The 15,552-nt window shown below is 37.7% G+C and overlaps 1 protein-coding gene across 1 annotated transcript in view; it reads right to left on the reverse strand.

The window, feature by feature from the left end:
- Positions 1-603: 603 nt before the first annotated feature.
- The window catches only part of LOC110454664 (nicotinamide N-methyltransferase-like), a 36,759-nt gene continuing 21,810 nt past the window's right edge, over positions 604-15,552 (reverse strand). The window contains exon 5 of the mRNA XM_021504311.1: positions 604-766. Within this exon, the coding sequence (XP_021359986.1) occupies positions 755-766 (12 nt within the window). The 3' untranslated portion in view covers positions 604-754. The remainder of the gene's footprint in view (positions 767-15,552) is intronic.

The raw sequence follows: 15,552 nt of genomic DNA on the forward strand, positions 1-15,552 counted from the left end.
TTGGCCAGGGTATTTGACTTCCTAATAGCAGATGGTTAGCTATTCCACAACGTAGCCGAAACCCTCCCAAAGCAAGGTTGGTTGCTTGTACTGTAATATGTGAGAGTTTATTAAACTCTCGGAGCATTGAAGGAAAAAAACTATGATAGTAGTTGTTTGATCTACAGAGTGTGGGGGCTAAATATTCTATTTCTACGAAATGGATGTATATTTGCTTCATTATTGTTTATAAATGGGATAGTTGTTTCTTGCAGGTATAAAGGTGCATGGCCATGTAGTATTTTGTACATTAAGATCAATTGATGATTTTTCCGACGAATTTCTAATGGTTCCCTATAAAGTAAGTGATGTGATGTTCCTCTTCTCAGCCCTGTTATAATTCTTGCTGCTTCCAGGTGGATAGATTCTAGTAAATGTTTTAGTTGGGTTGTACAATTATTCCAAATTACATCAGCATATTCAAGTAAAGGTCTTATGAATGCAAAATATATTTTTATAAGAGTTTCTCTGCTAAGTTTATATTTCAAACAGCGTAGTGTATTTATTCTAGTATATGCTTTTTCATAAATAGTTTGCATATGGAATTCCCAGGTACCATTTTCATTAAGAGTAACACCTAAGTGTTTATGAGTTGATTCATCAGAAATTATATCATTTTGAAATAAAATTGGTGGTACTTCCGAGGGGGTTCTCTGACGTCACGTCTATCGGAAGAATTCCTCTCACCTTTTCTCTTAATTCGTTTTCTCTTTGTTCAGGAGTCATCCTTAATATAAAAAAAAACATGCAATTATATGTTGTCAAACAACATTTGTGAGGGATACTTAGATCAATATCCAGATACCTGGCTGGATGATGTAAACTGTAACATTTTCCTGTTATAAATTTATGTTTGCAATGTATTGACGCAAGTGAATTTGTCAGTGCTGAGATACACTAGAACTGATCACTATACTAAACCTGTCAGTACTGTATCACAGTGATACAGTACTGACAGGTGTAGTATAGTGATCAGTTTTAGTGTGATACAGTACTGACAGGTGAAGTATAGTGATTAGTTCTAGTGTGATAAAGTACTGACAGGTGTAGTATAGTGATCAGTTATAGTGTGATACATGACTGACATGTATAGTTTAGTGATCAGTTCTAGTGTGATACAGTACTGACAGGTGTAGTTTAGCGATCAGTTCTAGTGTGATACATGACTGACATGTATAGTTTAGTGATCAGTACTGTATCACACTAGAACTGACCACTATACTACAGCTGTCAGTACTGTATCACACTGGGACTGATTACTATACTACACATGTCAGTACTGCATCACACTAGAACTGATCACTAAACTATACATGTCAGTCATGTATCACACTAGAACTGATCCCTAAACTACACCTGTCAGTACTGTATCACAGTGATACAGTACTGACAGGTGTAGTTTAGTGATCAGTTCTAGTGTGATACAGTACTGACATGTGTAGTATAGTAATCAGTTCCAGTGTGATACAGTACTGACAGCTGTAGTATAGTGATCAGTTCTAGTGTGATACAGTACTGACAGGTGTAGTATAGTGATCAGTTCTAGTGTGATACAGTACTGACAGGTGTAGTATAGTGATCAGTTCTAGTGTGATACAGTACTGACAGGTGTAGTATAGTGATCAGTTCTAGTGTGATACAGTACTGACAGGTGTAGTATAGTGATCAGTTCTAGTGTGATACAGTACTGACAGGTGTAGTATAGTGATCAGTTCTAGTGTGATACAGTACTGACAGGTGTAGTATAGTGATCAGTTCTAGTGTGATACAGTACTGACAGGTGTAGTATAGTGATCAGTTCTAGTGTGATACAGTACTGACAGGTGTAGTATAGTGATCAGTTCTAGTGTGATACAGTACTGACATGTATAGTATAGTGATCAGTTATAGTTTGATACAGTACTGACATGTAAGTGTAGTGATCAGTTCTAGTGTGATACATGACTGACAGGTATTGTATAGTGATCAGATCTATTGTGATACAGTACTGACAGGTATTGTATAGTGATGAGTTCTAGTGTGATACAGTACTGACAGGTGTAGTATAGTGATCAGTTCCAGTGTGATACAGTACTGACAGGTGTAGTATAGTGATCAGTTCTAGTGTGATACAGTACTGACAGGTGTAGTATAGTGATCAGTTCTAGTGTGATACAGTACTGACAGGTGTAGTATAGTGATCAGTTCTAGTGTGATACAGTACTGACAGGTGTAGTATAGTGATCAGTTCTAGTGTGATACAGTACTGACAGGTGTAGTATAGTGATCAGTTCTAGTGTGATACAGTACTGACAGGTGTAGTATAGTGATCAGTTCTAGTGTGATACAGTACTGACAGGTGTAGTATAGTGATCAGTTCTAGTGTGATACAGGACTGACATGTATAGTTTAGTGATCAGTTCTAGTGTGATACAGTACTGACAGGTTTAGTATAGTTATCAGTTCTAGTGTGATACAGGACTGACAGGTGTAGTATAGTAATCAGTTCCAGTGTGATACAGTACTGACAGCTGTAGTATAGTGATCAGTTCTAGTGTGATACAGTACTGACAGGTGTAGTATAGTAATCAGTTCCAGTGTGATACAGTACTGACAGCTGTAGTATAGTGATCAGTTCTAGTGTGATACAGTACTGACAGGTTTAGTATAGTGATCAGTGCTAGTGTGATACAGTGCTGACAGGTGTAGTATAGTGATCATTTCTAGTGTGATACAGGACTGACATGTAAAGTATAATGATGGGTTCTAGCTCGATACAGAACTGACAGGTAAAGTATAATGATGGGTCTGACAGGTGCAGTATAGTGATCAGTTCCAGTGTGATACAGTACTGACAGGTGAAGTATAGTAATCAGTTTTAGTGTGATACAGTACTGACAGGTGTAGTATAGTGATCAGTTCTAGTGTGATACAGTAGTGACAGGTGTAGTATAGTGATCAGTTATAGTGTGATACAGTACTGACATGTAAGTGTAGTGATCAGTTCTAGTGTGATACATGACTGACAGGTATTGAATAGTGATCAGATCTATTGTGATACAGTACTGACAGGTATTGTATAGTGATCAGATCTATTGTGACACAGTACTGACAGGTATTGTATAGTGATGAGTTCTAGTGTGATACAGTGCTGACAGGTATAGTATAGTGATGAGTTCTAGAGTGATACATGAGTGACAGGAAATGACTAGTGATTAGATCTAGTTTGATACATGACTGACAGGTTTAGTATATTGATGAGTTAAAGTTTAATACATGACTGACAGGTATAGTATAGTGATGAGTTCTTGTGTGTTACATGACTGAAAAGTATAGTATAGTGATGAGTTCTAGTGTGATACATGACAGACAAGTATAGTATAGTGATGAGTTCTAGTGTGATACAGTACTGACAGGGATAGTATAGTGATGAGTTCTAGTGTGATACATGACAGACAAGTATAGTATAGTGATGAGTTCTAGTGTGATACATGGCTGACAAGTATAGTATAGTGATGAGTTCTAGTGTGATACAGTACTGACAGGTATAGTATAGTGATGAGTTCTAGTGTGATACATGACTGACAGGTAATGTATAGTGATTAGATCTAGTTTGATACATGACTGACAGGTTTAGTATATTGATGAGTTCAAGTTTAATACATGACTGACAGGTATAGTATAGTGATGAGTTCTAGTGTGATACATGACTGACAAGTATAGTATAGTGATGAGTTCTAGTGTGATACATGACTGACAAGTATAGTATAGTGATGAGTTCTAGTGTGATACAGTACTGACAGGTATTGTATAGTGATCAGATCTAGTTTGATACATGACTGACAGGTATATTATATTGATCAGTTCTAGTTTAATACATGACTGACAGGTATAGTATATTGATGAGTTCTAGTTTGATACATGACTGACAGGTACAGGACTGACAGGTATAGTATAGTGATTAGTTCTAGTGTGATACAGTACTGACAGGTATTGCATAGTGATCAGATCTAGTTTGATACATCACTGACAGGTATAGTATATTGATGAGTTCTAATTTGATACATGACTGACAGGTATATTATATTGATGAGTTCTAGTTTGATACATGACTGAACTTTAGTATAGCGATGAGTTCTAGTTTGATACATGACTGAACTTTAGTATAGCGATGAGTGTTAGTGTTATAAAGGACTGAGAGATAGATAAATTAAAATGACGCGTTTTGGTTCGAAACAGGACTAACAGATAAAGTATTGTGGTGTGTTTTAGCTCGATACAGTACTGACAGGTATAGTATCGTGATGCGTTCTTGCTTTATACAGGACTGACATATACAATGTTTATTATACGGATGAGTTTTAATTTGATACAGGACTGACAGGTAAGGTATAATGATGGGTTCTAGCTCGATACAGAACTGACAGGTAAAGTATTATGATGGGTTCTAGCTCGATACAGGACTGACAGGTAAAGTATAATGATGGGTTCTAGCTCGATACAGAACTGAAAGGTAAAGTATAATGGTGGGTTCTAGCCCGATACAGGACTGACAGGTAAAGTATAATGGTGGGTTATAGCTCGATACAGGACTGACAGGTAAAGTATAATGGTGGGTTCTAGCTCGATACAGAACTGACAGGTAAAGTATTATGATGGGTTCTAGCTCGTTACAGGACTGAAAGGTAAAGTATAATGATAGGTTCTAGCTCGATACAGAACTGAAAGGTAAAGTATAAGGACGAGTTCTAGCGCGATACAGAACTGTAAGGAAAAGTATAATGATGGGTACTAGCTCGATACAGGACTGAAAGGTAAAGTATAAGGGTGGGGTCTAGCCCGATACAGGAATGACAGGTAAAGTATAACGACGGGTTCTAGCTCGAAACAGAACTGACAGATACACAGGACTGACAGGTAAAGTATAGGGGGGGGTTCTAGCTCGATACAGTACTGACAGGTTTAGTATAGTGATCAGTTATAGTTTGATACAGTACTGACATGTAAGTATAGTGATCAGTTCTAGTGTGATACATGACTGACATGTATAGTTTAGTGATCAGTTCTAGTGTGATACATGACTGACAGGTTTAGTATAGTGATCAGTTCTAGTGTGATACATGACTGACAAGTATAGTATAGTGATGAGTTCTAGTGTGATACAGTACTGACAGCTGTAGTATAGTGATCAGTTATAGTTTGATACAGTACTGACATGTAAGTGTAGTGATCAGTTCTAGTGTGATACATGACTGACATGTATAGTTTAGTGATCAGTTCTAGTGTGATACAGGACTGACAGGCAAAGTATAATGACGAGTTCAAGCGCGATACAGAACTGTAAGGAAAAGTATAATGATGGGTTCTAGGTCGATACAGAACTGACATGTGACAGGTAAAGTATAACGACGGGTTCTAGCTCGATACAGTACTGACAGGGTTAGTATAGTGATCAGTTCCAGTGTGATACAGTACTAACAGGTGAAGTATAGTAATCAGTTTTAGTGTGATACAGTACTGACAGCTGTAGTATAGTGATCAGTTTTAGTGTTATACAGTACTGACAGGTGTAGTATAGTGATCAGTTTAAGTAGGATACAGTACTGACAGGTGTAGTATAGTGATCAGTTTAAGTAGGATACAGTACTGACAGGGTTAGTATAGTGATCAGTTATAGTTTGATACAGTACTGACATGTAAGTGTAGTGATCAGTTCTAGTGTGATACAGGACTGACAGGGAAAGTATAATGACGAGTTCTAGCTCGATACTGGACTGACAGGTAAAGTATTATGATGGGTTCTAGCTCGTTACAGTACTGACAGGTATTGCATAGTGATCAGATCTAGTTTGATACATGACTGACAGGTTTAGTATAGTGATCAGTTATAGTTTGATACAGTACTGACATGTAAGTATAGTGATCAGTTCCAGTGTGATACAGTACTGACATGTAAGTATAGTGATCAGTTCTAGTGTGATACATGACTGACATGTATAGTTTAGTGATCAGTTCTAGTGTGATACAGTACTAACAGGTGAAGTATAGTAATCAGTTTTAGTGTGATACAGTACTGACATGTAAGTATAGTGATCAGTTCTAGTGTGATACAGTACTAACAGGTGAAGTATAGTAATCAGTTTTAGTGTGATACAGTACTAACAGGTGAAGTATAGTAATCAGTTTTAGTGTGATACAGTACTAACAGGTGAAGTATAGTAATCAGTTTTAGTGTGATACAGTACTAACAGGTGAAGTATAGTAATCAGTTTTAGTGTGATACAGTACTAACAGGTGAAGTATAGTAATCAGTTTTAGTGTGATACAGTACTGACAGCTGTAGTATAGTGATCAGTTCTAGTGTGATACATGACTGACAGGTTTAGTATAGTGATCAGTTTTAGTGTCATACAGTACTGACAGGTGTAGTATAGTGATCAGTTCCAGTGTGATACAGTACTGACAGGTAAAGTATTATGATGGGTTCTAGCTCGATACAGAACTGACAGGTAAAGTAAAATGATAGGTTCTAGCTCGTTACAGGACTGACAGGTAAAGTATAATGATGGGTTCTAGCTCGATACAGAACTGACAGGTAAAGTAAAATGACGAGTTCTAGCCCGATACAGAACTGACAGGTAAAGTAAAATGATGGGTTCTAGGTCGATACAGGACTGACAGATAAAGTATAATGATGGGTTCTAGCCCGATACAGAACTGACAGGTAAAGTATAATGATGGGTTCTAGCTCGATACAGGACTGACAGGTAAAGTATAATGACGGGTTCTAGCTCGAAACAGAACTGACAGATAAAGTATAATGACGGGTTCTAGCTCGATACAGGACTGACAGGTAAAGTATAATGATGGGTTCTAGCTCGATACAGGACTGACAGGTAAAGTATAATGACGGGTTCTAGCTCGAAACAGAACTGACAGATAAAGTATAATGATGGGTTCTAGCGCGATACGGGACTGACAGGTAAAGTATAATGATGGGTTCTAGCTCGATACAGGACTGACAGGTAAAGTATAATGATGGGTTCTAGCCCGATACAGGACTGACAGGTAAAGTATAATGATGGGTTCTAGCGCGATACAGAACTGACTGGTAAAGTATAATGATGGGTTCTAGCTCGAAACAGAACTGACAGGTAAAGTATAATGATGGGTTCTAGCCCGATACAGGACTGACAGGTAAAGTATAACGATGGGTTCTAGCTCGCTATATGACTGAAAGGTACAGTATAATGTTGGGTTCTAGCTCGATACAGGACTGACAGGTAAAGTATAATGATGGGTTCTAGCTCGATACAGGACTGACAGGTAAATTATAATGATGGGTTCTAGCTCGATACAGAACTGACAGGTAAAATATAACGATGGGTTCTAGCCCGATACAGGACTGACAGGTAAAGTATAACGATGGGTTCTAGCTCGATACAGGACTGAAAGGTACAGTATAATGTTGGGTTCTAGCTCGATACAGGACTGACAGGTAAAGTATAATGATGATTCTAGCTCGATACAGAACTGACATGTATAGTGTATATTATAGGGATGAGTTTACGATTGATACAGGACTGACAGGTTAAGTAGAATGATATTTTCTCACTTGATGCAGGGCTGAAAGGTATAATGTAGCGATAAATTCTTGTTTTATACAGGACTCAATACAGGTTGATCAATATTAAGGAATAAAAAATCAGGAAGGCTCGTATGGAATAAGGAACACTGTACATTTGAATTTCTCATCATATTCATTTTTTCAATGTGTGTTATACAGTATTACACTGACCATTAGACCGTCAAGAATGAGTTTGGCTCCTAGGTTACAAAATAGGTAAATAACATTTTGATGAGTGACCGGAGTTTTACCTGACGCCCTGTGCCTGACTTAAAAAGCCGATATATGATACCGTATGTTACGGCACGATTTCTCACCTCGACACGATTTCTCACTCAGGTGAGAAATCATGCTAAAATTGCTGAGTTCGCAACACGATTTTTCACCCCTGCAAGATTTCTCACCGGGGTGAGAAATCCTGTTAGGAGTAGGCTTATTACCCGTTTCCATGAGTACGAACGATATTTTGGGGATTGTGGTATATTTAGGCTTTTTTTATTTAGAAACTACTGCGAAAACTTCAATTTTTTTAAAACTTTAAACTATTTCGAACTTTAATCTTAAGATCACCTGGTCCGAAGGACTATGGTGAGCTTATGCCATACCGCAGCGTCCGGCGTCCGTCCGTCCGTCCATCCGTCAACTTTTCCTTTAAAATGCTACTAGTTCTGAACGACAATGTACATCCATAGGCCAAGTAGACTCAATTTTGTATAAACGGGGGTGTGACCCCCTGGGGTCAAAGAGGTGGGGCCCCATAGGGGAAATAGAGGTAAACCTTTAATATCCTTCTTCTAACACAGGAATGTAGGGATTTCGTCCCAATTTCGTCTGGAACATCCTTTAAAACCCTGATTCTACCGTAGGGATATGGGTTTTTTTAATTCTAATTTGGTCTAGAGCATCCTTGGGCTAAAAGAACTTTATGTTGTATAAACGGTGGGTGTAGCCCCTGTGGTTGCAGAGGGGCGGGGCTCAAAGGGGAAATTAGGTTTATATCTTAAAAATCCTTCTCCTTATATACCATTTGAGGGATTTTATCCTAATTTCCGAATTTGGCCTTGAATATCCTTGGGCAAAGGGACTTTATTTTGTATTAATGATGGGTGTGGCCGTTTTGGGTGCAGAGTTAAGGGGCTCAAAAGGGGAATTTGAGATTTAATTCTTTAAAATACTTCTTCTTCTGTACCATTAGAGGGATTGTTAGTAATAAGAATAATTTCCCATGGTTGCTTTATTATCCAGGTGGGCGATAAGGCCCTCTGGGCCTCTTGTTTTATTATATATCAACACCTTTGACTTACGATGGTAGACAAAGATATGTAACATACACAGATTTAATGTATAAGCATGCGTGGTTGTACAGAGGGTATCATGGCAATAGAGGTGTACTGCAGTTACATATAATACATGTAATCACTAATGATATTCGATGTTCAGTTTCCGAACAGATCTAAATCATGGCCTATCATTTGCTGAGTCATTTCAGGCTATAACAATTTCTGTTCTGATTTATGGACCACAATAAAAATTGTTTAATAGAATATTTGAATCGTGTTCTTGAAGATGGGAAAAAGGCCAACATATTCCGCAGAATGTCTGCTGCAGACTGGCCGCTGATTTGTCGAAATTATGCATTGTCCTATATCCCTATGTAAAAGGATGCAGTGTCACTACGAACACTACTGCGATCTGCGTTAAAAAAAAATATTTTGACATAATGTCCGTGTTAGGTCGGGTCATTTAGATATTGACCGATGTTATAGATTTGGTATGTAGATGTATTATATAGGGTTGTCAACGGTTAACCTGTTAAACCGAAAAGTCGGACACTTTCTTACCCCTTTTGGGAGCCCCATGTTTCCCTGTCTTAGACCTACAAACTATCTGTATTTGTATAGATGCGACCAAAATTGAATAGTGTTGTAATTCAAACAGTGTTCAGGGAGTCATGTTAGTGTTAATGTTTGAACTCTAATTTAAATACTGACAAAGAGGTGTCGCCAACACCTTAAAAAATATTTTAAAGGGAAGCCAGAATACCAAGTGAGATGTAAAGATAATCTGAAGAGTACACACTTGAATGAGCAAGCATGTCTTAAAACGTTTGTCAAGGAAATTTTGTTCTTAAGAGTAATATTAGCGCATATTTTCGAGTACAGTTAACTGTATTGAATCCGTCTTACTGCATTTCGACATTCGTTGTCCATGAAATATACTTACTGAGGTTACATGTAACTATTTCCTGTGTTAACCTTTTTTGTGTTCAGTTTATTGTTTTCTATACAATGCTGTTTTCTCTTTAGTTCGTGAGAGACTGATGCCCCGTCTTACACAGATAGCAGCGGTTGACCTTTAATCTGGCAGAGAATTCAACACCTTTGTTCTTCCTAAGGTGCCTCTTACTGCACAACAGATAACAGGAACAGCAACCATTCATTCTGCAATCATCAAGTTCTGCGAGTGGTTAGAACAGTTTCACCATGTTTTTCTTGTTTCACACAATGGAAGAAAATTTGACTTTCCTGTATTTTTGTTGTGTTTGATGAGTATTGGACTTGTTGACAACTTTTGCACATGTGTGTCAGGGTTGATTAATAGTGTACCTGTGTTCAAGAAATGTTTTCCTAACCAATCCTCGTGTAAGCAAGAGGAATTAGCAAGAATTCTTTTAAACTTTGGCTATGATGCAGATTAATGCAGAGGATGTCACGGTGTTAGGGAAACTTGTTTCCCATCCGAAGCTGCAGGGCTCTGATTTTGATACCTTCAGCTTTTCTCTTTCAGCTGTCCACAGGTCTCTGCTATTCAATAAAGAGAAAGCCAAAAACATCCCCTTTTTACATCCTCTGACGGTAAACTTTTTGTTTGTTTCTGTTTTTGCAAATTTACAAGAAAATTTTGAATGTTATGGCAACGTGGAATATGAAGGAATGCAATTTTTGTTGCATTTCTGTAATGAATTATGATTGTCATATTTGTAATCAACAGTGTTTAGCCTTATTGTTGATATATAAAGTGTATGGTTTGCAAAAAAGGGAATAAAATCATAACGGTCTACATATGGAAGGCTTTTGTCATTTTATTAAACTCTGAACACAAAAGGGACCCCATGGGGTGTACCTATACAATGCATAAAAACTGGAAATATATGCGGTAAAAGTTTATAAATATCTGGGAAATACTTCACACGCGTGTGTAAAAACTAAAAATATAATTTGTTTTCACTTCCAAAAAAATGTGTATTATACATTGTACCTGAAATACCTTAATATATACATGTATGTTTGTGGTGTAAATACGTTATAGATAGAACATTTTCCAAACATTAATGTATTTGTTACTGTTTATTATTTGACTACCAAATTGACCGATTAACCGGTTACTCGATCGGAAGATTGTTCGAGTAACCGGTTACCAAAAAAAGACCGATTTTACAACCCTAGTATTATGGCATTGAGATCATTTTCTGATGCAAATTGTCTTTTGAAAACGTCTCTAAGTTTAGGATATTTAGAGGAATGAAAAGTATATGAAAAAAAGATAACTACTACACGTACGTGCATAATGCATATTTCTGTAATGACCCGTAGAATACTCATGGAAGGTATTATTGAAACAAAGAGGTCAAGTTACTTCCATGGATAAATTATCAAACTTTTTTAAGTACTGATCAAGTCTTACATTTAATCAATAATGTCCACTTTTACCAATGGTCGTTTTAGAGTGGCCATAATTTTGTTAGTTAAGAGTTTTAGGTTTAGTTTTACGTAAGTTAGAATGGAGACTGAAAGTGGATGTGCTGTGATACGGCAGAGGAATGAATGTATCGCGAACGTGTAGGATTACTCTTGAACTTTACTTGCTAAAGAGAATGGATATGTGATGCATTATAATGGATTTCATAGACGCTGGTCACATTGTAATGTATTCCATATATGTGGTTTTAGGAACGCTTTACTGCCCTAATACCATGACATTGGGCAATATGGAACATGAGAAGAAGATTGTTAAAACTTTTAACCTATCGACATTTGATCCCTGAGTAGCACTTAAAGCTGACATTTGACCTTATCTTCCTACTGGTCAAATGTCATGACCCTATGTCCTCCAGTTCTTCAGAAAAAGTTGTTCAAAAGAAAAAGTTGTCGGACGCCCTGACAACAGACGTACAAGCTTGCAAAAACGGCAATATGCGTTGCTCCGTGCCTGAATCGATATTTTTGTTTTGAACATACAATTAATTTGACATTTTTTAATGAATACCTTGTATGTTTGTCGTATCCGTACCCTTAAACGGGTACAAAAACAGTGTCAAAGTACATAAGGAGAAGAACAAGAAAAGGCAAAACAAGGATAATAACAAAGCCACAGGTCAAGTGGTCATCCCGTACATAAAAGGTATACCCGGAACCATCCAGAGGATATATCGTGGACATGGCATAGCAACAGCCATGAAGCCCCACAAGACACTTCGTAATATTCTAGTACACCCTAAGGATAAAACGCCTAAAGAAAATGTCGCAGAATGCTTATACAAAATCGGATGCAAAAACTGCGATGCATAGTATATTGGAGAGACTGAAAGGCGGTTCGGGTCCGCCTTGGTGAGCACCGGAAAGATACGGAAACCCAAGAAGGCAGGAAGCAGTCTGAGTCCCAAATAAATAAATCGGCAATCACAGACCATGCCACACAAATAAAATCATGTGATTGACTGGGATAACTCCAAAGTTTTGGACAGAGAGAGTAATATGTTCAAGCCACGTGGGCCAGTTCTAAATCGAGATGAGGGGGCTTAAAGACTCTCGCACATCTATGAAGTATTAAACAAAGCGTAGCTGAATCGAGTCATTTTGGTACATATATAAAAACTATTGTACAGACGCTTACAGCGTATCCGCATCGACATCAATTTGTGGACAACTCTTACACATTTTAAACCTTAGTGTGAATACGCTTCACTGGCCATTTGTCTGATGAAGGTGACAGAGTATATACCGTACTAGTCATCGAAACGTCACATTGAAACACTTATTGGTTGTGTAACGAGAAACAAATCATAGTTCCCTCCCATAGTGGGAGCACCCCTAGATAGAATGCAGGGTAGGTTACACTTTATGTTTTCATATTGGTGTGAGTGGATCAGGTGTACAGTATTAGTAGCGATACAGGGTGTACTCTTATGTCATATATATCTGCAGGTTGGGACACACGGAAAGCAGTGCTGAGTTGAATTGATTATATACAGGTATATATTATGTACTGTACTGATAAACCGCAAGGTTTATTTTAAGGTAATATAGAATGAATGAAAAAGGTAAGCAGTGTTTAATATATATGTGTAGCTTTATACACTACGTCTATGTCTATCATTCTGGTTAAATACACTTCGGTTACATTGTAGTAAATTACTCTTCGTAACAAATCTGAGTTTGACAGGTAGCCTTTCTACATCTCTGGTGTCCGTTGAAACTGACCTCAGTATAATAGTTGAGATTGTTCAGACCTGGATGTAAGAAATACTGCTTGGTTCTGAATCCTAACTCTCCAATATTCATCGATTTGAAAGTTAATTGGGTTTTTCCACTGTTTCCCATGGCATGGGACCTCGCCATCCATTAAATCCTGAATCGTTGGTAATTCATAACTATCCAGGGGTGACGCAGATACAGCAAGCCAGCTATGTGGATTATCTCCCCTTGTCAGAAGTAAACGGTCAGCTAGATCACAGGAACCTGAGAATTTGTTACACCTTTATTTGGACCTAAACTAATTTTAACATGTTTTAAGACTTTTTATCGACTTTCGGTAATAATGGCACCCCTAATGACCATATATACGAGATGATCATTGGGGGTGTCATTTTAATCGAAAGTCGATCTTAACCCTTAAAACATCTAAAATTACTCTGAACACCTAAGTTAAGGTCCAAATAAAGCTGTAACAAATTATCAGGTCCCTGTGAGCTAGATAAGGGTGCTTAGCATCTTCAACATATTTTTATGTACAACAGATTTCAGTGGGATGGTTCCAGTAAGAATATCTGTAGCAGCGTCAGCTACTCGGTCAGGCCTTGAGAAGATTTGTTTGAGGATTTTCCTATTATTCTCTTTGTTTCCTCCGAATCGAAGATTCACAAACAGAATAATACATAAATGCGTTCATTGAAAATTGACAAAGTAACGTACATGTTATATGACAATATACAAAATGAAATTTAAAAGATAAATTGTAGTGTAAAGTAAGGGTTACGCTGGAGTTAACTCCCCTTTGCGTCTATACGCTTCTTGACTTATCTTAAGTTACTTGGGAGAGATGACCATCACACGAAATACAGAAAAAGGAAGAATTTTACAATTGACACATTATAAAAGTTAGGTTAAGACATCATTTGTGGTAAAGTTTGCACATTCTGAATTTACAAGTTACAGATTTTATGCGAAAGTCATCTAACTCCGATGAATTCAACTCATGCTCTACATTTCCTCCAATGAGGATATGAAACAGATAATAATCAGACATGGAATGTAAATACACACTAAACATTATATCTTTTATATTTATAATATCTCACCATAAATCATATCTTAACTCTCCTGTATAATCACATTGTAGAACTATATGGGTGGCTATATCACTGTACATAAAGCCACATTTATGACATAATTCTTCACCCTCACACTCTCTGATAATTACAATTAATTTCATGACATATTGTATAGCTTCTCTTTTGGCTGGGAATTTAAATGCCAGTCTCCATAATACATGTGGTACTAAACGACCGTGGATAAGAGAAAATCTAGTATAGTCGCCATCATTGGCCATTCTTTCTCGCCACGCTTATTCCTCTTATGAGTATACGGCATTCTTCACTTTAACACGCCACATACATTTCGACGGAAAAACACAGTTAGTTATAAAATCATTAAACACTTCAAACAAATTATACTTTTGTAATGACCATATATACGAAATGATCATTGGGGGTGTCATTTTTTTTTTACCGAAAATCGATCAAAACCCTTAAAACATGTAAAAATTACTCTGAACACCTAAGTTTATGTCCAAATATAGCTGTTACAAATTATCAGGTCCCTGTGATCTAGATATTGGCGCCTAGCATCTTCAACATGTTTTTATGTACAACATGGAAATCAATGCCGTATAAAGTTGTAGGTAAATTACAAGATAAGGTTTATCACATACAACTTGTTGACGGGGCTGGACCAGTAAAGTCCGTGACACGCAGAGAAATTCTGAACACCAGAGAACTTGTTGACAGTGAAGAGCATGATGATGAAGATGCTGAGGACAGCATTAAAACAGCCGGAGAAGGTGAGATGGAATCGCAAAGCAATGGACGGGAAACCTGTGGTATGACGTCTCTGAATGACAAGTCTGAACGGAATGAGTCAGACACGAGTTGAACGGAAGATTCCGATGACAGTGTCTGAGACGTGTACAGTGGACTCCCTCGGAGTTACGCCTCTGACAAAGCAGGGAAGAGGAGTCAGGAAAAACGTCAAATTGTGGACGATCTAGTCAGAGACAGCGATCAAACGTCAGTCAAAACTTGTTCGCCTGTAAACGAAGACAGGAATGATGAAACGTCACTCAAACGCGTTGAACCTATCACTAGGGAATAGTTTTGGGGAAGTTTCCTCGCAAAGGGGGTAGTAATTACCCTATTTTCGATGAAACTTCCCCATTCCCGGTAGGACTTCCCTATTCCGGTAGGATTTCCCCATTCCCGGTAGGACTTCCCCTTTTCTGTGAAATTTCCCCTTGGTCCGCTGAAACTTCCCCTTTCCGCTGAAACTTCCCCTTTCTGCTGAAACTTCCCCTTTCCGCTGAAACTTCCCCTTTCCGTTGAAACTTCCCCTTTCCGCTGAAACTTCCCCTTT

The sequence above is a fragment of the Mizuhopecten yessoensis genome, unplaced genomic scaffold (assembly GCF_002113885.1).
Source record: "Mizuhopecten yessoensis strain PY_sf001 unplaced genomic scaffold, ASM211388v2 scaffold917, whole genome shotgun sequence".
Taxonomy (NCBI): domain Eukaryota; kingdom Metazoa; phylum Mollusca; class Bivalvia; order Pectinida; family Pectinidae; genus Mizuhopecten; species Mizuhopecten yessoensis.